General features: G+C 42.9%; 2 protein-coding genes across 17 annotated transcripts; one reads left to right on the top strand and one right to left on the bottom strand.

Annotated features, from left to right (window-relative positions):
- Positions 1-34: 34 nt before the first annotated feature.
- Positions 35-8,137, bottom strand: LOC109901214 (zinc finger protein 384-like). 16 transcript variants are annotated; one of them, XM_031788194.1, is made up of 11 exons: positions 7,903-8,093; positions 7,070-7,134; positions 6,744-6,942; positions 6,520-6,630; positions 6,254-6,420; positions 5,966-6,042; positions 4,890-5,114; positions 4,229-4,396; positions 1,820-1,898; positions 1,530-1,688; positions 35-1,365 (listed from the first exon to the last, which is right to left on the bottom strand). In XM_031788194.1, exons 2-11 carry the CDS (start codon positions 7,127-7,129, stop codon positions 973-975), a joined length of 1,638 nt encoding a protein of 545 aa, XP_031644054.1. In that variant the 5' UTR covers positions 7,130-7,134; positions 7,903-8,093; the 3' UTR covers positions 35-972. The 16 variants fall into 16 exon arrangements, with proteins under 16 accessions (XP_031644054.1, XP_031644049.1, XP_031644047.1 ...); XM_031788189.1 differs by having other exon boundaries at positions 6,520-6,633; positions 7,903-8,068; XM_031788187.1 differs by having other exon boundaries at positions 5,966-6,060; positions 7,903-8,061.
- On the top strand, positions 7,806-20,366 carry dcaf13 (ddb1 and cul4 associated factor 13). The gene is made up of 11 exons (XM_031788224.1): positions 7,806-8,589; positions 8,718-8,917; positions 9,114-9,221; positions 9,689-9,778; positions 10,057-10,212; positions 11,022-11,099; positions 12,395-12,477; positions 12,781-12,945; positions 13,118-13,253; positions 18,403-18,566; positions 19,367-20,366. Exons 1-11 carry the CDS (start codon positions 8,520-8,522, stop codon positions 19,452-19,454), a joined length of 1,338 nt encoding a protein of 445 aa, XP_031644084.1. The 5' UTR covers positions 7,806-8,519; the 3' UTR covers positions 19,455-20,366.
- The last annotated feature ends 2,648 nt before the right edge of the window (positions 20,367-23,014 follow it).

Raw genomic sequence — 23,014 nt, 5'->3', positions numbered from 1 at the left:
GCAAGAGCACAATGTGTTACAGGAAGGCAAATTGTTGGATTTCAGTGAGGTTTTTATTGTTTGATAAGGGGAAACACTTTTCATACGTATCAGTCTGTTTGTAAAGGCTCATACACTGTAGTATAACAGTAGTGGAAGTATAGTCAGAATATATTTGGATAACAATGATATTCTTAGGACACAAAATAAATATGACAAGAAATACATAGAACAAGTACCAGATGATCACATTCACTTCCCAGTTCTTACAGGGTCAGGTGAGGTAAACAGGGCTCCATGATTGGCTTCTGGACTGAGGCTAAATATCAAAGTGTTATATAGTATAGATTATACATTTATTTTTAACACACACACATATACACTGGTATGTATATCAATATATACCTTTGCAGGCCTTTTTTTAGAGCCTACTTCCCTTTTTTTTCCAGTGAAAAAGATTTGTGAGCACATTTTACAAGGTAGATTACAGTAACCATGACAATGATGATGTAATCAATACCTGATAGTATCTGTGGGAAAGTAGAAAAAAATTACCTTAACAATTCTCTGTTAGTTTCAGTTATACACTTCACGGACGTGACCACAATCAAAGCTGTGTTCGTATGGAGTAGAAGGATAAAAAAAAGAAAAGAGAAAACATCTCTTCACTCATTGTTCTCTGTCATTTTTTGTCTCTCTTCCACACCATTGCAGAGACAGACAGAGAAACACTCCTTTACAAACAGTATACACTAGCCAGTCATTATAAAAGAGTACAAAAACACAAACTCAACATTGGCTAAATGAAATAAAAGTGAGAAACCAGTACAAAAAAGTACAAAAAGTCCATCTCTGTTCGAACATCTCTTATTCCTCTTCCATTACACACCTTTCAGGCACATCTTCCTATATCCCCTCTGTATTGCTTTTATCCAGTCTGTCCATAGGGCTCCTCCAGTTTCTCTCAGTCTCTACCACTCCTCCCTCCCACCCCTATGAGTTTAGATGCTCCACCTGAATGGTGGAGGTAGCCACGGTGAGACAGAGGTCCTTGTGGGTCGCTAGGTCTGCCACACTGACTGATTTGAACTGGATGTCCCCTGCAGCGACTGTTTTATACTGGTGCAGGTCAAAAGGGCAGGATGCCGTCTCTGCCTGAGAGTAGCTACCCTGGTTTTGTCCTTGTCCATGATCTCCACCTTGTCCTCCGGCTCGGACTGCCCCACTATCAGTGCCCTCACCTCGGCCTTGGCCATGAGAACCTCCCTGGTTCTGGGTATGGCTTTGGTTCTGTTGGTTCTGCTGAGAGTGCTGTGCAGCAGCCACCGCCGCTGCAGTGAGCGGGTTGGAGTTGTGTTTCTGCATGTGTTTCACCAGGTACGTCTCCTGAAAATAGAATAAAGAGGGTTAGAGCGAGAGTTGACAAGTGTGCACCAACACACACTATGCACCGACATGCACACTGTCTGAAGCCTGTGAAAATGTCTGTTGAAAGTTAAAGGTCTGCGACAACTACATGCTGGGTGCCTTAACAGTGGTGTTTCTCTTACAGAGGTGTATGTGCGGTTGCAGAGGCCACAGGAGTAGAGCTTGGCGTGTTTGACCGTGTGAGTGGACAGGTGGACTTCCAGACTGGCTGCGTCCGTGTAACCACGGTTACAGTTGGTGCACTTGAAGGGTTTGTCCTTGTTGTGCTGCCGTCTGTGAGACTGGAACAAAACAGGACCGTTCAGGACTCATCTTCAAATGGGTATTTGTAAGACTGTAACTACTAAGGGTTAGTATTACTAAGCTTTCACCACTGGGAATAAAAACCAAAGAAAAAAGGGACAGTAGTCACCTGTAGGTTGGAGAGTTGTGTGAAGGATTTCTCACAGCCCGTATGAACACACTTATAAGGCCTGTCTCCTGTGTGGATCCTACAGAAGCATGGGAGAAATGTAAACGTGCCCTCCATATTCTCCTTTCAGCTATCCTGTGATCCACACCATTACATATGAGGGAGATGAAGAGAGGAAAACACTGTAGACTATTGAGATGTCCCCAGATAGAGATGGAAAGTCTATTGAGAGTCTCCCCCCCCCACCCACAAAGAAAAAGTATATTGAGAGTCTCTCTCCCCCCACCCACAGAGAAAAAGTCTATTGAGAGTTCCCCCCCCCCCCACAGAGAAAAAGTCTATTGAGAGTTCCCCCCCACCACAGAGAAAAGGTCTATTGAGAGTTCCCCCCCCACAGAGAAAAAGTCTATTGAGTTCCCCCCCCACAGAGAAAAAGTCTATTGAGAGTTCCCCCCCACAGAGAAAAAGTCTATTGAGAGTTCCCCCCCACAGAGAAAAACTCTCCCCCCCACCCACAGAGAAAAAGTCTATTGAGAGTCTCTCTCCCCCCCACCCACAGAGAAAAAGTCTATTGAGAGTTCCCCCCACCCACAGAGAAAAAGTCTATTGAGAGTCTCTCTCCCCCCCACCCACAGAGAAAAAGTCTATTGAGAGTCTCTCTCCCCCCACCCACAGAGAAAAAGTCTATTGAGAGTTCCCCCCCACCCACAGAGAAAAAGTCTATTGAGAGTTCCCCCCCACCCACAGAGAAAAAGTATATTGAGAGTTCCCCCCCACAGAGAAAAAGTCTATTGAGAGTTCCCCCCCACAGAGAAAAAGTATATTGAGAGTTCCCCCCCCCACAGAGAAAAAGTCTATTGAGAGTTCCCCCCCCCCAGAGAAAAAGTCTATTGAGAGTCTCTCTCCCCCCCACCCACAGAGAAAAAGTATAGAGTCTCTCCCCCCCACCCACAGAGAAAAAGTCTATTGAGAGTCTCTCTCCCCCCCACCCACAGAGAAAAAGTATATTGAGAGTCTCTCTCCCCCCCACCCACAGAGAAAAAGTCTATTGAGAGTCTCTCTCCCCCCACCCACAGAGAAAAAGTCTATTGAGAGTTCCCCCCCACAGAGAAAAAGTCTATTGAGAGTTCCCCCCCACAGAGAAAAAGTCTATTGAGTCTCTCTCCCCCCCACCCACAGAGAAAAAGTCTATTGAGAGTTCCCCCCCACAGAGAAAAAGTATATTGAGAGTTCCCCCCCACAGAGAAAAAGTCTATTGAGAGTTCCCCCCCACAGAGAAAAAGTCTATTGAGAGTTCCCCCCCACAGAGAAAACGTATATTGAGAGTTCCCCCCCACAGAGAAAAAGTCTATTGAGAGTCTCTCTCCCCCCCACCCACAGAGAAAAAGTCTATTGAGTCTCTCTCCCCCCCCACCCACAGAGAAAAAGTATATTGAGAGTCTCTCTCCCCCCCACCCACAGAGAAAAAGTCTATTGAGAGTCTCTCTCCCCCCCACCCACAGAGAAAAAGTCTATTGAGAGTCTCTCTCCCCCCCACCCACAGAGAAAAAGTCTATTGAGAGTTCCCCCCACCCACAGAGAAAAAGTCTATTGAGAGTTCCCCCCACCCACAGAGAAAAAGTCTATTGAGAGTTCCCCCCCACAGAGAAAAAGTCTATTGAGAGTTCCCCCCCACAGAGAAAAAGTCTATTGAGAGTTCCCCCCCCACAGAGAAAAAGTCTATTGAGAGTTCCCCCCCACAGAGAAAAAGTCTATTGAGAGTTCCCCCCCACAGAGAAAAAGTCTATTGAGAGTTCCCCCCCACAGAGAAAAAGTCTATTGAGAGTTCCCCCCCACAGAGAAAAAGTCTATTGAGAGTTCCCCCCCACAGAGAAAAAGTCTATTGAGAGTTCCCCCCCACAGAGAAAAAGTCTATTGAGAGTTCCTCCCCACAGAGAAAAAGTCTATTGAGAGTTCCCCCCCACAGAGAAAAAGTCTATTGAGAGTTCCCCCCCACAGAGAAAAAGTCTATTGAGAGTTCCCCCCCACAGAGAAAAAGTCTATTGAGAGTTCCCCCCCACAGAGAAAAAGTCTATTGAGAGTTCCCCCCCACAGAGAAAAAGTCTATTGAGAGTTCCCCCCCCACAGAGAAAAAGTCTATTGAGAGTTCCCCCCCACAGAGAAAAAGTCTATTGAGAGTTCCCCCCCACAGAGAAAAAGTCTATTGAGAGTTCCCCCCCACAGAGAAAAAGTCTATTGAGAGAGCCCCACAGAGAAAAAGTCTATTGAGAGTTCCCCCCCCCACAGAGAAAAAGTCTATTGAGAGAGCCCCACAGAGAAAAAAATGTATATTGCAATGCCCCCATAGAAAAAATACTAATGAAAGGCCCCCACAGAGAAAGGGGCAGATAAGTAGTACATCACCCTCACCTGTTGTGCTGCTGTAGATGACTGAGCTGTCTGAAGGACTTCTGACAGAAAGAGCAGGTGTACGGTTTCACCCCTGTGTGGATGCGGATGTGCTGGGCCAGATAGCTCGAGTTGGCAAATGACTTAGTGCAGTGGGGACACTTGTGGGGCTTGGATTCAGTGTGGTTTCTGGAAGAAAGAAGAGAAGAGAGAGAGAGGGAGGAGGGAAGAACAGTGTTGCTTTTTTTTAAAACCTTGATTGATAGGGAAATCACACTTAAACTACCTCTATTACTCAGTGACTGACTTCTAAAAATAAAATTTCTCTAAAACGTAACAGTATTCCACTCTGACTCAAATTATTTTCAAACTGATCATGTATATATGTATGTATGCATGTATGCATGTATGTATGTATGTATGTGTGTGTACACGCAATAGAGAAGCAGCAGTGTAGAGATAAGGATACCAGACAGACAGACAAGAGACAGAGGGACTCGAAGTAGAGACGACATACAATCGTGCGCACGCACACACACACGGCCTGCGTCTTTCCTTTTCACAGACATCCACACACACCCACCCACACAGTGCTAGCAGCCAATAGAGGGGAGGGGAGAGGGGCAGGCTAGGTAAAGCCTGTAGGGTAGAGCAGGTCAGGTGGAGCTGCTATGAGCAGTACCGTGTGTGCTGCTGTAAGTGACTGAGCTGTCTAAAGGACTTCTGGCAGTAGGAGCAGGTGTAGGGCTTGGCCCCGCTGTGGATGCGGATGTGCTGGGCCAGGTAGCTGGAGTTGGCGAATGACTTGGAGCAGTGGGGACACTTGTGGGGCTTGGCCTCTGTGTGAGACTTGGAGTGGATCTGCATGTCTGACTTACTGAAGAAGGTCACAGCACACATCCGGCACCTACGGGACAGAGAGACAGACCAGGGAGGGAGGACGAGTGGGAGAATGGGAAGACATGAAGGAAATGAGGGCATGAGCAGGTGAGAAACAGAGAGATGAAAATACAAAAAGCAAGGACAAAGAGACATGGACATGAGAGATGGGCAAGGGGGAGGAAGAGAGTGGAAGAAGGGAGAAGCATGAGACAGCAAGTGGGGAAAACAAAGGAAGAGAGCAAAATAAACAATACAATGGGATAGAAAGCAAAAAAAGGAGCAAATGAAATGAATGAGCGATGTGAAGAAAGCAGACAGAAGAGGGAGGGAAGGGGGAAGAGAGAAAGAGGGTGAAATCAGTGAAAACAGCAGGAAAAAGAGCAGATTCTGCTGAAGCAAGAAAAAGAAAGACAAACAGATTGCTTGAAAAGTAGGGAAACATTTATGAAGGAGAGAAAGAGAAAAAAAGGAGGACAGAAGTAGGCAAAGGAGTGCGTGTCCAATGTGTGCAGGGATGTGTGTGTGGGGCGGATGCATGAGGGAGGCAGAGAACGTGTGTCCATGCTGCAGAGTAAACACACAGTGTGTTCCAGAGAGCAGGTACATACACATAATGAAATACTTAAGCAGGTGTGTGTGCTGCCACGGCATGCAGTGGAGTCGTTCTGTGGTTTGTGTGTGAGAGAGAAAGAGAAATGCCCGTGCCCAGCAGCACCTAGTGTTCATCCACAGCCTGTGTCTAACCTCTCTGTCCTGACTATCATCTACAACATACAGACATATGGGTGTGCAAGCATTCCATAGCTTCACATTCCTATGGGGATGCACAGCACAGCAGGTGTTTTTTGGCCCTTCTGTGATGTCATAGGTCCGTACCTGTAGGTCTTGTTGCAGTCTTTCCCGCCGTGGTTCTCGTCTTCGTTGGCGAGGTCGTACGGGTCAGTTGTATAATGCTGCGAAGACATAACCACCTATCAAATGTCACACAAACATTAGAATCACGTCCGTCATATTAAAAAGCCACGCTGTTGTAAAAGACTAAATTAGCTTTTTTGTTGTTGTTGCTTAGTCTGAAAATCAATAGCCTGAGCTTAGTCTGGAATTGTTTTAGAGGGAATAGGTTTGATTTTGGTTACTATGGAGTTACTATGTTAACTGTCTCACCTGCCCCCCTGACGCCAAGTGAGCCAGAATCAACGCCTCATTTCCGGCAGAGAGGGTGTGGCCACCGGAAAGCACCCCCCTCCCTAGTGTTGACTTCTTCTTCCTTCCTCGCTTTAAAGGTGTCGGCATGACGATCACCTGGGGGGTTCCACCTTCCTGTTTCTTGTCTAAGTGAAAAATGTGTGTCAGAGCTTGACAGTGCGTGAGTGAAGTGTGTATTTTTCAGTGTTATGATAAAGGAGGGTGGAGACAATCGTGTGTGTTACCTGGAGTGTGCAGTGTAGAGACGATCATGGTGGGATGTCCAGCGACAAAGGACTGAGAGGAGGAGGCAGGAGAGACCAGCTGTGTACCTTGAGGGGTAGTGATGACCAGACCTGCTGCAGAGAGGGGAACATTTAAATAAGATACAAAACAGACATTGATGGAAAAAGCCAATGCAAAAGTGTGATAAATAGTACACTAACAATAACAATTGACACACACACACCTGCTGTCATGATACCAGTGGAAGCTACGGGCACCACAGTGATGTTCTGGGTGTGAGGGGGGTGTTGGTGACCCCCTTGGCCCTGCCCCCCTCCCTCCTGCTTGGGGACAGTGAGCATGGTTGTCTGGTAATGAGAGGAGGGGAAGGAAGTGTTCTTCTCCTGGTCCTTCAGTTGCTTCAGGAACATAGCATTCTCAATCTGACAGAGAAAGTGAGAAATCCTTGTTACAAAATTCCAAACTACAAAAATAGTATTTGCTACAATCCAAAGGTGTCACTTGCAATATACTTTAACATTTTAAACGGAAATGTTTCACTAAACATACCTGTCCTTGTACAGGCACAGGGGACCAGAAGTACTGAGAGTTAAAATGGGAATCCTCCATAATTTCTGTAATGGAAGAGTAACACGGCCATATCACCACTAGGCCAAACAGCTAATCACTCATCAATTGAAATAAAATTGGCTACATTGTTGTACGTCCGACTGGCACCTTTGGGCGAAAATAATCTTAAATAATTTAAATGCCACTTCACATACATTAGCTAGCTAACGAAACAATAAATGGTAACTATGTTGGTACTTTATTTGGTTAGATAGCTGAAATATTTGGACACATATTACAATAATTATGCCCCCGGGTTACACAATGATATGACTTGTTAAGGCTAGCTAGGTAATTTAGCTTCCTACTATAAATGTGCATTGTTGTGGTTGCATAGGAAGGAGGATCGTGCTAGCTCGCTATTACATGGGTTTTCCCCTTCAAAGTAATTAATTTGGTGGTGGGTGGTGATACAATGCAGCTAAGCAATAATTCGAACACAAATACGATGTCTAGGTTGCTAACGTTACTTGTTAGCATTTTTCTGAGCTGCAAGTGCAATTCAATTCCTTGCTAGGTGTTTACAGTTAACTAGACGTTCTAATAAAACCACGAGATGAATGTTATCGGACTCTCGCGTCTTCCACGCCTGTGAAAATAGAAAAAGCAAAGCACAAAAAAATCTAGGATTAAAAAAAAACTGAAGGTGAGAGAAAAAAAAACTATCTCGCACAGACTTCCGGCTGTCCAGACAGAGAAGAGACTCGTCGGGTACAAGTCGCTCAAATTGAAAGTGAAGTACTATGATTATGAAGACAAATAACAGCATTTACCCGCGCTGACAGCGCTTTCTCCCTTCCCGGAATTCCCGTAGCCCGGTACAGTTCAGAAACTATGTTCAAATCTTTCAGATTTTACAAATTCAACGAGTTTTTTCTCTCCTTTTTTTCTATTTTTTCTTCCATATGGAGTCGCTTGTCTGCGCTGCACTTCCTTCGAAGAAGGTCGAGTTAAACTCTGTGAAGAAACAAAGCTCTCTGAGTGTGTGGTGATGTCATTTCCGTCGAATGAGGTCTAATTTTTGAAGCTTCAAATTGGTACTATCGCTTTGCTATTAAATATATCAATGCAATTTCTCCCTCTGCGTATTTTACTGCAATGTAATAAACATAAACACGTTGTAATGTCACACAAGAAGTCTATTTTAGTAAGATCTCTGAAGCCCAAAGTACAGTGATAATCAGTCCACATGGTGTCACCAAAGATCTTTGGTAATGTTCTGTCTGGTCGCTGTAAGCGCAATCAACAAACACACTTCCGTCAAATAAGGGCGGATATTGCCCTCAACATCCGGTAGGTGAGGTCACAAGTAAACACATGGCCGTACGAAAATTTTTACCGTGTTACATTTTTGGTGGAAGAAGTATAGAGCTTTATACACATTCACGCAATGAAAGTTAAAGTCCTCTCCAGGAATCCGGACGACTATGTCCGTGAGACGAAGTTGGATATCCAGCGTGGTAAGTACAGATAGTTAGCCAGCTAGTGCATATTAGCTAAAACACAGTTCAATCCACTGTATAAAGCTATAGCTAGCTCAATCAGCACTGGCAAAAAAACGTATTCTAACAGTGTATGTAACCTACAGTACCAAGAAATTACGACCCGTCCCTCCATCCGTTCGAGGTGCCAAGAGAATACACCCGTGCCCTGAATGCCACCAAGCTGGAGCGCGTGTTCGCCAAGCCGTTCCTGGCTTCTCTGGACGGCCACAGGGATGGGGTGAACTGCATGGCCAAGCACCCCAAGAGCCTCTCCACAATGCTGTCCGGCTCCTGCGATGGAGAGGTAGTTAGTTAACTAACTAACTGTACTTTGAGTTAGCAATGGCCTGGTTAAATATGAGTTGATTGCAAATCTAAGAATTATAGGCTACATGTCTAACTTTGGAATGGTCAAACATATATAATGATAAGTCTGTGCATTGAGATGATGCATCTACATTACCTGTTTATACTGTAAGACTAACTGATTTGTTTCTCAGCTGAAGGTGTGGAATCTAACCAAACGTGAGTGTGTTCGTACACTCCAGGCCCATGAAGGCTTTGTCAGGGGGATGGTCGTTCGCTTCTGTGGCACCTCCTTCTTTACGGTACAGTATCTGTTCCACTATCCAGGGTTGTATTCACTAGGGCACATTGTAACTTAATGTTGTGCAATGGACATGTTAACATAGAACCTTCTGGCCCATTTGCTTCCGTTTCCTGTCTAGTGGATACTAACCAGACCAGGGGTATATTCATTACTCGAATTCCGTTGCAACAGACCAAACATTTTGCAACGGAATCTGAGTAATGAATATACCCCTGGTCTGGTAAACTGTTTACTGTTTAAGTAAACCGAATGAAACTGAAACTGGGAGGGACCTATCTGAATTGCTCTAATAGAAACTCTTGTTTTGGTTGCAAAATGTTTTCCAACAGACTAAATGAATTCGCCCCTGGGTTTATCTCACAGAATGGTTGCCCTCTGCTGAATTATAGGCTTGTGACACAACTTCATTATGAATCAACCTCAAACTTCTGTGAAAGTAAACATGCTTGTGTTTCTGAATAACAGGTTGGTGATGACAAGACTATAAAACAGTGGAAGATGGAGACTCCCGGCTACGGAGAGGAAGAGGAACCTCTCAATACTATTCTTGGAAAGGTATGGAGGAGGAGGAGGTGGTGTCTGTCTGTCATTATTCTGCTCAGTTAATATCTCCGAGAGTGTATCTCTGACCAAACCTATCGGATTTCATTAAGCAACGCTGTAAAATGTGCATACCATCGAGTGGACCGATCATTAAAGATTGTGGCTTTAAGCCCATGATGATAAGAATTATGGGTTTGGAGATATTCCCTACAGTCAGGGTGATGATGATGGTTGTTGTAATGTATTCCCTCAAGTCTGTGATGATGATTGAGGATGTTTGTTCCTTTCAGTCTGTGTTCACCAGCATCGACCACCACCAGAAGGAGGGTGTGTTTGTGACGTGTGGTCAGCAGGTGGATATCTGGGATGAGCAACGCAGCAGCCCTATCCGCTCCTTCTCCTGGGGTGTGGACAGTTTCAGCTGCGTCCGCTTCAACCCTGTAGAGGTAATCAACTCTTTCCCTGTGTGGATTGTAGCAGAAAGTGTCTCAGAGTATGATTCCTGATCATGGATCAGGCCATATAATCTTGTTAATTATAATCTGAAAGGCAAAGCTGGTCCTAGATTAGCACTTCTGCTCTGCGACTCTTGGTGAATACGGACCCTGACATTGCTATAGAACAGACACAAGGCATAACCCAGACACGTCACAGAGGCTATAAAGCTGAAGTATCCGTTTAGAATGTTTTCTGACCACCAAAATGTATAGTAGTGAGAGGAACTCCAGTCGCGGGTGGTGGGAGAGGATGGACCTAGGTGAAACTGGGCTGACATTCTGCAAATTCTCATTGTTGAAACAATACATTTTTCTGTTCCCAAAACTAGAATCTGTTACAAACACAGTGTACTAATATTTATAGACTTGATGCTTTGCCAAACTGGGGGAAAATGTGTTGTTTAGAAGGAGTGCAAGGTCGATTTGAGATTGTGTGCACACACCTCACAGAGGAGCCGTTCCCTAATGGAAATATGCAAATACATGCTACAACGCACCAATAGGATCTTGCTAGCTCGTGCTTGGCTTTGCCTACCTCCTTGCTTGTTTTGCCCACTATGCTTTGTCTGCTCAAACTGTAAATGACACAGATGAACTATCTTGTGTTAGTTATAGATATCTTTGGCTATAGCCTCCATTCACCAGAATAATGGAGGCTATACCCATATCAGGACTATGTAGGTCAAATGTTGTATAAAACACAGAATTGTATGTCTTTTAGAAAAATGTTTAATTGACCTTCCTGCTTTTCTCCTCAGACTGAACTTCTAGCAAGTTGTGCCTCTGACAGAAGTATTGTGCTGTATGACATGAGGGAAGCGACACCTCTTAAAAAGGTACATTTCTACGTTTACATCCCAAATGACACCCTATTTAGTACACTACCATTTGACGAGGGCTCGTAGGGTGCTGTTTGGGATGCTACCCATTAGAACTGCACAAGTAATCGAAATTGACATGCGCAATATCCATATCGCAAGAGGCTGCAATATTTTGAATTGCCACTTAGCCATCTGTCTAAGCCCGTTTTTTAAAACTTTTGATATATTACTCTAGTTGACAGAGTTCGCCTTCTCTCCTCTTTTGGCCGCTTCCCAAACTCTCACACAAAACCCCGGCCCCTGTCACTCAAGCAGGCAGTTCCTCGTGCTCCAGATTCACTGCATGCATGGACCAAACAGCATGCAGTCAACAGATTTCTTTCTAACAAGAACGACACAGCTTTCCACTTTGCTTCTTAATATAAATTCACGTTTTCTTTATTTTTCTATTCATTTGTGTAACTTGCTCTCTGCAAAACACTCATTAGCTGAAAATGTGCCTGGAATTAGTTAGCAAGGCTAATCGCTTCCTAGCTAATTCCACTGATTGCAAATCTTGCTAGCAATCTTTTGCTCTAATATTGGACAGTACCAATGGTGGAGCATATCATCGTTTGTGAAACAGCTTGTTCTTATCAGAGGAAAAGGATAATAATATTGTAAAATCTTTGTCTGAATGTACCTATCTATTTAAATCTAATTAGGGTCCCATTTAATTTATTTAACCAGGTAAGTTGACTGAACACATTCTCATTTACAGCAATGACCTGGGGAATAGTTACAGGGGAGAGGAAGGAGCCATTTAGGTAGCCAGATTAGCAATTCAGGACAACGGGGTTAACACCCCTACTCTTACGATAAGTGCCATGGAATCTTTAGTGACCACAGGGAGTCGGGTCAGAGGCAAGGCAGCAGTGGGATGCAGGATGATAGGCTGCTGGCTATGGGAAACATGGGAAATGCTGACCAACACTTTGGTTCTTACTCTGTCAGAACCATCTCCTCCCTTTCCTCGTTGTCATGCCAAACAAAACAGCATTCCAACTAGCCACTGTATTCCAACCATAACATTTGAATGATCATTCTATTTCTATGATTCCAACAGGAAAACCAAGTGTGTTGATGTAAAATCGCAATCTCAATGTTTGGTAGAAAAATTGCCGTTGGATTTTTTTGCCCATATCGTCCAGCCCTACTGCCCATGACTTTGCCCTTTACTAAACTCATTTCCCATTCCATATTGTCCTCTCATTACTGAATGTGTCTAGTGGTTAGTGTATTGAAGTATGAATGTGTGATTTCCTATATAGGTAATCATGAATATGAGGAGCAACACTTTGTGCTGGAATCCCATGGAAGCTTATAACTTTACCTGCTCTAATGAAGATTACAAGTGAGTGATGCAATTCAACATGTGTTGAGTTTACAACATGTTCCCTACATCACATAGGCCTCATTCATTCCTGGAGAGAAGTTTGTATTTCCAATGCTAATAATGATTTTGTTCATGCAATTGTTTGGAGTCATAGAATTATTATTTCTAATGTACATTTACACTTATTTTACAATAACAGCATGTCTCACGAGTGTTTGTATTTACTGTTCTTGCACCACAAATGAGAGAAGCACGGTGGTGTGTGTTAACATCTCATCTTTGTATTTATTAACCAACCGCATGCGTTTCCTCCCCCTTCAGTCTGTATACATATGATATGAGGTACCTGGACAAGCCTTTCACCGTCCACATGGACCATGTCTCAGCCGTGCTGGATGTAGACTACTCTCCAACTGGTAAGGAGTTTGTCTCGGCCAGCTTTGACAAGACCATCCGCATCTTCCCCAAAGACAGTGGCCACAGCAGGTTAGTGGTGCCAGGGGTTCAGACACTGGGTTCCAGCAGATTGCTGGCTACTCCAGGGTTGTTGTTCTGAATCCTACGTCTCCGTGTGTGTTTATCATCAGCATTGATGTATTTATTTTTGTACAGCAACATTGTGTTCAGTGTGTGTGGTTGTGTGTGTGTGACTTCACAGGGAGGTGTACCACACCAAGCGCATGCAGCACGTCATCTCCATAAAGTGGTCGTCAGACAACAAGTACATCCTGAGTGCTTCAGATGAGATGAACATCAGACTGTGGAAGGCCAATGCTGCTGAGAAGTTGGGATTGGTGAGACACAGTCCTCTTCCTCTCCTTTAGAAGTAGTGTACGCATGTCCTGTAACTTGCAGGTGTCGGGTATCAAAGTAATGTCATGAAAGAAAGATGGATCCCAGATACATTTTTAGTTCTTACCAATAACTGATAGGCCCATATGCTAATATTCTGATGCATTTGTTGGAGCTCTGATTCCTCAACCTGCCATGGCCTGATGCCCACCGTGGTACGCTCTGCATGGTAAGAGAGAGAGAGGCCAGGGTGCCAACAGCAGTGGCACTGCCAAGGGCTCTGAAGGATGCTGACTGACTTGGAACAGAATCACTTTCAATAAGTACAATGGATCAATAGGGACAGCAGAGCAGGGTTAGTGACAGACTGGAGCTATTTGGAACTCTTGATTACCAATAGACAAAGTCTGACCAGTCAGTCAGTGTGGGCAATGTGGCACTATAGAGTGAATTTAAATGGATAGTTCACTAAAATGTATTTTTGGGGAAATAGTGACTTGAATTACTGAGAGGTGTTACAGCAGGCTAACGTTGGCATCGCCCAGCCCAAATATTGGATGTACTTTTTGCCCACTTTGGCATTACTGTTATGTTTTCTTCAACCTCTTAACTCTCTGTATGTTCAAGACATTATTTACACATTACCTGAAATATAAGGTTCTGTTTTGCGTATCTTAAACATTCTTACACCATCTAGCCTTACTCCTTTCATCTGATGCCAAAACCAGCATTTAGCCTACATGGATGAATTGCAAGGATGAATTGCAAGGGAGATGAATGGATGTTTTTCGGTGCCATCTCCAATATCCATCCCCCTTCTGCTTCACTCTTCCTTATTCCCTTAATGCAGCTTAACACTGGAAAATTGGGAACATATTGGCACTTGTTTTACTGTCAGTGTATAAGAGGCGATTTATTCTGTAGCTTTGCACTTAAACAGATCAGACGAGCCCAGCTGGTATCAGCAGTTTGAATAGGCCCAATCACTTAAAGAGAGCGGCCACTCTGGAAATAATGAAGCATTAACAATCAAGTTGGACTGGAAGGGTCTTTAATTAAAAAGAAATGCTGAATCAAGGCTGTCAGATCTCAGGAAGAGTGGAAGTCTTCAGCCTGTTTGTTGCAACTGCAGTGTCTCTCTGGTTTTTGGCTTTTGATGCCATTCTATGAGATTACCTTTGACCTCACTGTGACTGTCATTCTTTTTTGTCCCGTGATGCTATTTTTCATGTTACTTGGAGTAACATTGACCTTTGACATATTGTAAATTCACCTTTTGAAATCACACCAATTATTGTATGTATCACACATTCTCATGACAGTCATGAGAAGTATGGCTATATATAGCCTATACATACAGCAAGCTCAAAGTATTGGGCAGTGACACATTCTTTGTTTTGGCTTTGTACGCCAGCACTTTACACTCCATATCAGGTGAACCGTTTAGAAATGACAGCACTTTACACTCCATATCAGGTGAACCGTTTAGAAATGACAGTACTTTACACTCCATATCAGGTGAACCGTTTAGAAATGACAGCACTTTACACTCCATATCAGGTGAACCGTTTAGAAATGACAGCACTTTACACTCCATATCAGGTGAACCGTTTAGAAATGACAGCACTTTATACTCCATATCAGGTGAACCGTTTAGAAATGACAGCACTTTTCACTCCATATCAGGTGAACCGTTTAGAAATGACAGCACTTTTCACTCCATATCAGGTGAACCGTTTAGAAATGACAGCACTTTACACTCCATATCAGGTGAACCGTTTAGAAATGACAGCACATTTTGTACAGTCCCCCCATTTTACGAAGACCAAAAGTATTGGTACAAATTCACTTATGTGTATTTAAGTAGTGAAGAGGTGAGTACCTGGTCCCATATTCCTAGCACACAATGTTTACATCAAGCTTGTGAATATACACATTTGTTGAATGCTTTTGCTGTTTGTTTTGGTGGTTTCAGATCATTTTGTGCCCCATAGAAATGAATGGTAAATAAGGTATTATATCATATTGGAGTCACTTTTTTATTATAAATAAGAATAAAATGTTTCTAAATACTTCTGCGTTAATGTGGATGATACCATGACCAAAACTCACAGTAAATGCATCCAAACATTTGTATTCACAGGTTTAATGTAATCATTGCGTGCTAGGAATATGGGACCAAATACTAAACTTGACTACTTTAATACACATATAAGTGAATTTGCCCCAATACTTTTGGTCCCCTAAATGGGTGTGGGAATTTCTAAACGGTTCACCCGATATGATTGAAAATACCCTCAAATTTAAAGCTGACAGTCTGCACTTTAACCTCAGTCATTGTATCATTTCAAAACCAAAGTGCTGGAGTACAGAGCCAAAACAACACATTTGTCACTGTCCCAATACATTTGGAGCTCACTATCTCTGGAAACACGGCTCATACAGCTACATAACACCTTAAGCCTACTACTCATTTTCTATTGAAAGAGCGTGGAGGCCATAGAGAACTCTGCAGAGTCGGTGTTGCTCTGCTCCTTTTTCACTGTAAATGTTAAGGTTTTCATAAATAACATTTAACAGGTTGTTGGCCTGGTCTAAGGGAAGCAGTGTACCTCAACATCAGCAGCAGCTATTAGCTAATCTCCCTTCAAATTGAATTGATTATAATTAGAATAAAAGCCTTGGAAGAGTGGCCAATTAGAGATCCTCGGAAACTACGTCCGGAGAGAATGAGACGCTCAAGATTTTTTATGAGGGAGAGGAAGGGAGATGGAGAGTGAAGGGTGTGTTGGACGGCTGTCTATAGACTGCTCTCGGACCATTCATTCAGATTGGAATGTGAAGGTTGTTTGTGCACTACTTACTGTGCTAGGACTGGTCGATAGGTTGGTCGTTAGGCTGTTAGTCGACCAGTATTGTTTTTAGTTGAGCAGTAGTAAATATACCGTACCAGTCTCAGGTTTTGACACCTACTTATTTACGAGTTTTTCTTTGTTTTACTTTTCTCTACATTGTAGAATAGTAGTGAAGACATCAAAACTATGAAATGGCACACAGGGAATCATGTATTTTAACCAAAAAGTGTTAAACAAATCAAAATATATTTTATATTTGAGATTCTTCAAAGTAGCAACCACTTGCCTTGTGGCAGCTTTCCACACTCATTCTCTCAAACAGGTAGTCACGTGGAATGCATTTCAATTCCTTTTTAACAAGGCAAACCTGTTATTTGTGGAATTTACCTCTGCCACAGAGGATAAGGTCATTAGAGTAACTGCACCTCAGATTTCAGCCCAAATAAATCTTTCACAGAGTTCAAGTAACAAACACATCTCCACATCAACTGTTGAGATGCAGAATGCTGTGGTAGCCTTGCTGGTTAAATGTGCCTTGAATTCTAAATAAATCACTGACCGTGTCACTAACAAAGCACCATCACACCACCTCCTTGCTTCACGGAGGGAACCACACATGCGGAGATCATCCGTTCACCTATTCTGCGTCTCAAAGACACGGCGGTTGGAAAAACAAATCTCACATTTGGACTCATCAGACCAAAGGACATATTTCCACCAGTCTCATGTCCATTGCTTGTGTTTCTTGGCCCAAGCAAGTCTCTTCTTCTTATTGGTGTCCTTTAGTAGTGGTTTCTTTGCAACAAATCAACCATGAAGGCCTGACTCACACAGTCTCCTCTGAACAGTTCATGTATTATTATTCCAGTCTTTTACCATTCTCATTGTCTGAGTGGACACATTGTTTGCGGCGCGCACAACCTATGCTACTTGTGAGAAACAAGTTTTGGTTTATTTCATTCCATTATTTGTTTTGTCAATTTAGTCATTGTCTTGTTTGGAGTGCTCCTGTCAATATTGAGTAAGGACGCGCAACTGATTTTACGCATTGAGGTTGGCCTGTAGGCTACCTGGCCTGCTCGCAAATGTAGGCATATAAATGTGCCCATTTGGGGATCTAATAGTATTTCTGATTGGCTTAATGCACCACCGCAAGCTGTGGAGCTTCTCTAATCTTTTCTTCACCTCAAACAGCAAGCAAACTAAGTCTGTTTTTACATCCATTGAGAATGACAATAATTCCAAAATGTATTTGAAAAATCTTTCGAGCTCTCTCCCTTTCCATAGCCAAAAAATGTCATACCCTGATCTAGTGGAAACGTCATAAAATAGGCCTACCTGATTACTTCTTATCCGTTGTGGCTTTATAGGATATTTTTACATAGTTGGCAATATAAGTTACGTATTTAGATTTGGATTACATTTTGATAAACTAAATGACAATGATTTTGAGATACGAAGACGTTATTATAAATTAAATTGTTGCACAAAAATGTGCATATGAGAACCATAACTGGATCACAGATCAGATCGGTAGAAATGGTAAGATAAATTGCCATTCCACATGAAAGTTTCCCGCCTTCTCATATAGCCTATTACCGGCATCTTCAGGAGAGTAACTGCAGAATCTGCGAAAGCCAGTAGGAACAGGAGGAAGATAATCGGGACAGGGTTTTTTTTCCCTTCTGGTTATCTTGATCTCTTGCTCCCTCTTGAGTATTTTGTAAAAATCTTATTTAATCAAACAGTGAGCATCAGACAAGCTCAATAGTCTATTTTATTAAAACGTGTAGGGTGTGTCTATATATGGAAAATTACACGTTTATAAATTTCGACCAATCGATGGTCGAAAGAAGAGACGACATTCAGTGATCCAAGATGGTTTTTGGTCGGGGACAGCCCTATACTGTAGATGATAGCGAATATTTTACCGTCTTATAACTAAACATGGGGCCTATCGTTCAGTCATAATATCCAAGTCACAAAGATGAACGAGCAGTAGTAGGTGTTAAAGATAACTGTATCCAAAGATGAACATTTTCAAACCTGCTTTTCCCCATGGTTCAATGTCCCAGGGGACAGTCATACAGTTAAACAATTTTATTTAGATTTCAGTTTTCCCATGAAAATTTTGTCATTATGGACGGGCAATCAGTGTATACTGATAAATGAGGCTCCCAAGTAGACCTCAGTAGTAGATTGAAATCTCTTTGTTTTTTTTATTTTCTCTCCCTTTCTCTTTTTTTCTCTCCTTACCTACTATTTATTTTTCTCTGTTGTCCCCCCCATGGTCTAGCTGGCTCCTAGGGAGAAGGCAGCTGTGAACTACAGCCAGAAGCTGAAGGAGAAGTTCCAGCACCACCCTCAGATCCGCCGCATCTCACACCACCGCCACCTGCCCAAGTCCATCTACAGCCAGACCAAGGAGCTGCGTGTCATGAAGGAGGCTCGCCGCAGGAAGTATGGGCTCCTCCTTTACCCACGCCTCTACTGTCTACCCTACAGTGGCTTTCTGTTCTTAACTCTACCTGCACATATCCTCAATACTCTTGTTTGTTACAGTCTAACCACAGAAGTCTATATGTTACAGTATGTATATCAGTAGAATTGACTTCTTGGTGAAGTTCTTGGGAAGGTTAGTGTTGTTTTGGACGTTATTTGTCTGTGTTGATGGGAGGAGGTTTTTGGGTGGTTGACCTGGTCTGTGGCCTTGCCACAAAGGAAACTGTCAATCTATGTTAACACAGTAGGTTCAGAACTACCCTGTCCTCTGTCCAAGTATGGCAGAAGGTCCATGTTGTGGTTGAGGCCGTAGCTGGCTGCCAGAATAGGTCTGACTGCCCTACCAAGGCACACTTACCCTAATGGGCGACAGGATGGTCCCTCATGGCTTGGTCATCATGGGCTTTTTGCTCATTTACGCTAAAGTCTCTAAGGGGATGGGATGGTGTCATCATGACCAGTTGATAATTCATCAAATATTAGTCTGTGTTGATTTTTGGTCCTGAAACGTAGTAACACATTATTGTAATATATCATCCATGTGTACCTAGGAGCTGTGACTGAAGGCAGTGTAGCCTAGATGCTCTGTGTATTTTTCACATGTCATTATTAGTGTATTCTACATTTTATGACATCAGTCCACCTGTCTGGCACTAACTCCTTTGTGTATTCTGCTAACGGTTCTCTCTCTTGTCTGAATATTCTCATGAATTGGTTCCTGATGTTTGAGTTCATTTCTGCCTCATTGTGTGTCCCAGGGAGAGGAACGTACGCAAGCACAGCAAGCCTGGCTCCATGCCCGTGGTGACGGAGAAAGAGAAACATGTGGTCACCGTTGTGAAATAGGACGCCAGTGACAGTGTGGCGTTGGAGGACTGAAGGACTACTCTGCCTCTACAAACACTTGGGACACGTTCAGACATACACAGCTAGTGTTGTAAAATGTTGGGCTGTTTCCCAAATTCCTCTGGTTTTCCAGAAATTCCACATACTTGGATTTCCTGCTTGGTCCCTCATGGTTCCAGGAGACAGGAGGTTGGTGGCACCTTAATTGGGGAGGATGGGCTTGCGGTAATAACTGGAGCAGAATGGGATCAAATACATGGTTTCCATGTGTTTGATGTCATTCCATTTGCTCTGTTCCGGCCGTTATTATGAGCCGTCCTCCCCTCAGCAGCCTCCTGTATTCCAGGAATATTCCAAACTGGATTTCTGACAAACCTGGCCACTTGGGAAAGATACCAGAATTTTGCAACCCTGCACACAATGTTGTGGATCCTTTCAGTTATATTCATGACATTCTAATCTGCAACGTTCAAAAGACTGCACCCTCCTGAACACAACCCTATCTAAAACTTTGAAAGAACTCATTCCACCTCTCCAAGGCTTATTACAAAAGAGAAATATGGGTCAATATTGTGAAGTTTGCTGACATAAGTGTCCCAATTGTCATGGTAAAACTTTGTACCCCCAGATGAAGATTTCATGAATGCTATTGTTGGAACAGTAATTTGGGGATGATATTGTATTGAAATAAGAATATACTAGAAACCAAGAAGAACAACATGCGTCAAATATCACCAGAACGTTTATTTTAGAAACCATCTTGAAAATGTTTGTCCTCGCTACACCACCACATACCTTCAGCTATTGTTTACTGATTCAGTAACCTTAGATTGCATGAGGCAAAGGGTTGACTATATTGACAGTGATTTTTGTATTTATTGATACACTGCTAATAAAGATGTGGTATAATATTTTTGGGTCTGAAATGAGTACTGTTTTTGGTAGGCAAAATACACTGATTCTCATATTGATGCGACAATACTTTTCAAGACTTGTTTATTACATTTTCAAAAAGTATACAATTAATATCCAAGGTGCTCAGATTAGCATCATTTGTTTTGTTTGGCATATTTTAGTAATATATTTCTGAATGGTTATTTTAATGTGCCTGAGTTCTAGTAACCAAGGAGGTCTGTATTGTAATTGATATACCTACAGTTGAAGTCGGCAGTCTACATACACTTAGGTTGGAGTCATTAAAACTCATTTTTCAACCACTCCACAAATTTCTTGTTCACAAACTATAGTTTTGTCAAGTTAGGACACCTACTTTGTGCTTGTAATTTTTCCAACCAATTGTTTACAGTCAGATTATTTCATTTATAATTCCAGTGGGTCAGAAGTTTATATACACTAAGTTGACTGTACCTATAAACAGCTTGGAAAATTCCAGAAAATGTTTGACATCATGGGAAAATCAAAAGCCAAGACCAAGTCTGGTTCATCATTGGGAGCAATTTCCAAATGCCTGAAGGTACCACGTTCATCTGTACAAACTATAGAGCGCAAGTATAAACACCAGGGGGAGGCTTGCAAGCCAAAGAACATACCAACTGTGAAGCACGGGGGTGGCAGCATCATGTTGTGGGGGTGCTTTGCTGCAGGAGGGGTTGGTGCGTTTCACAAAATGGATAGGTAAGAAAATTGTGTGGATATATTGAATACAACCTCTCAAGACATCAGTCAGGAAGTTTAAGCTTGGTCGCAAATGGGTCTTCCAAATGGACAATGACCCCAAGCATACTTCCAAAGTTGTGGAAAATGGCTTAAAGACAACAAAGTCAAGATATAGGAGTGGCCATCACAAAGCCCTGACCTCAATCCTATAGTTAATTAAGGAGGCCTACAAACCTGACTCCGTTACACCAGCTCTGTCAGGAGCAATGGGCCAAAATTCACCCAACTTATTGTAGGAAGCTTGTGGAAGGCTACCTGAAACGTTTGACCCAAGTTAAACAATTTAAAGGCAATGTGATGAAAGAAATAAAAGCTCAAATAAATAATTCTCTACTATTATTCTGACATTTCACATTCTTAAAATAAAGTGGTGATCCTAACAGACCTAAAACTGGACATTTTCTACTAGGATTAAATGTCAGGAATTGTGAAAAACTGAGTTTAAATGAGTTTGGCTAAAGTGTATGTACACTTCCGACTTCAACTGTATGTTGCAGGGCCGTCAAACACAAAATTAGACAGATTTTTTTGCATTATGACTCAAGGTGCATGATCTTGTATAGGGGTTACTATAGATGAAGGTTTCGTTGGCTGTGACAAATGTTAAGTATGCCACCAGAAAGGATCCCCAAAGTTGCCTTCAGGTGGACAACATCTGGAAAGAGCAGGCGAGGCAGGTCAAAAACTACCTAGCGACGGAGAGTAGTGGCTGAGCTTGAAGTGATGGGTCTCATGGGATAGCACAAGCTGTGGCCAAAGATGGAGACTGATGGCATAAGATTGTTGCAGCCTTATGTACTGCCCGAGATACAAAGAGGATTAAGTAAAGCACACATTTTATCAGTGTTTTGGTGTTTAATGATTTCTTGGCATTCTGACTCAAAGTGGATGAGCTTGTGTTGGGCTCAGTGTATTGATGCTAATGGACTTATTCTTTATGAGGTATAGTGTTCAATCCACTTTATCACGGAAGGATTTAGCTATGATGCTTATGCCTTATTTCATAATCCTATCAAACCTGGATCACGAGCACGGTTTGGGAAGGGGGGGATGTTAGGACTGGACCTTCGGATGAGGGGTTATGATTGGGCCTTGAGATGAGGGGTTAGGGCTGGACCTTCGGTCGAGGGCTTAGGACTGTGCCTTCAGTTGAAGGGTTAGGGCTGGGCCTTGAGATGAGGGGTTAGGGTTGGGCCTTGATGAGGGATTAGGACTGAGCCTTCGGGTAAGGGGTTAGGTCTGGACCTTGGGATGAGGGGGCTGGGCCTTGGGATGAGGGGTTAGGGTTGGGCCTTGATGAGGGATTAGGACTGAGCCTTCAGGTAAGGGGTTAGGGCTGGACCTTGGGATGAGGGGGTTGGGCCTTGGGATGGGGTGAGAGTGGATAAGAGAGGTGTTTGACATGATGGGACTAAAATGTTAAGAAGCAGTGTCACAAGAAGCAGCTGATAAATCAATGATAGACATGGACTGTGTTGGTGCTAGCTTTTTTCTAGGACAAATGTTTTTTATTTGTTATTATTGTACCTGGATGGTTAAAAGTAGTATAAAGTGTTACCAAATTAGGAATAGGAATGCTGTATAACACAACTTTATTCATTCCTCCAGTTGGAGAGGCAATCCTATCAGATGAGAATGTGTGCTGCTCAACAATATGCTGCTGCACCACACAGCAAACTGGACAGCGACATGGTGTTGAAATGAACATTTCTAATGTGCCAGTTTTATTGTGTGCTGATGAAGATTTGAACTTTCGCTGCACCTTTCTTCCGAAAATGCAAATGTTTTTTATAATTTGGTCCAGCTGCAAATGACTTCCAGTCCGTGTTTTGCAAATGCCTGATGTCAATGAAAATACGTCGACAATCGCCCCTCTCCCCTTC

Source organism: Oncorhynchus kisutch, linkage group LG2 (assembly GCF_002021735.2).
Source record: "Oncorhynchus kisutch isolate 150728-3 linkage group LG2, Okis_V2, whole genome shotgun sequence".
Taxonomy (NCBI): Eukaryota; Metazoa; Chordata; class Actinopteri; order Salmoniformes; family Salmonidae; genus Oncorhynchus; species Oncorhynchus kisutch.
This window is presented reverse-complemented; position numbering and strand designations above follow the sequence as displayed.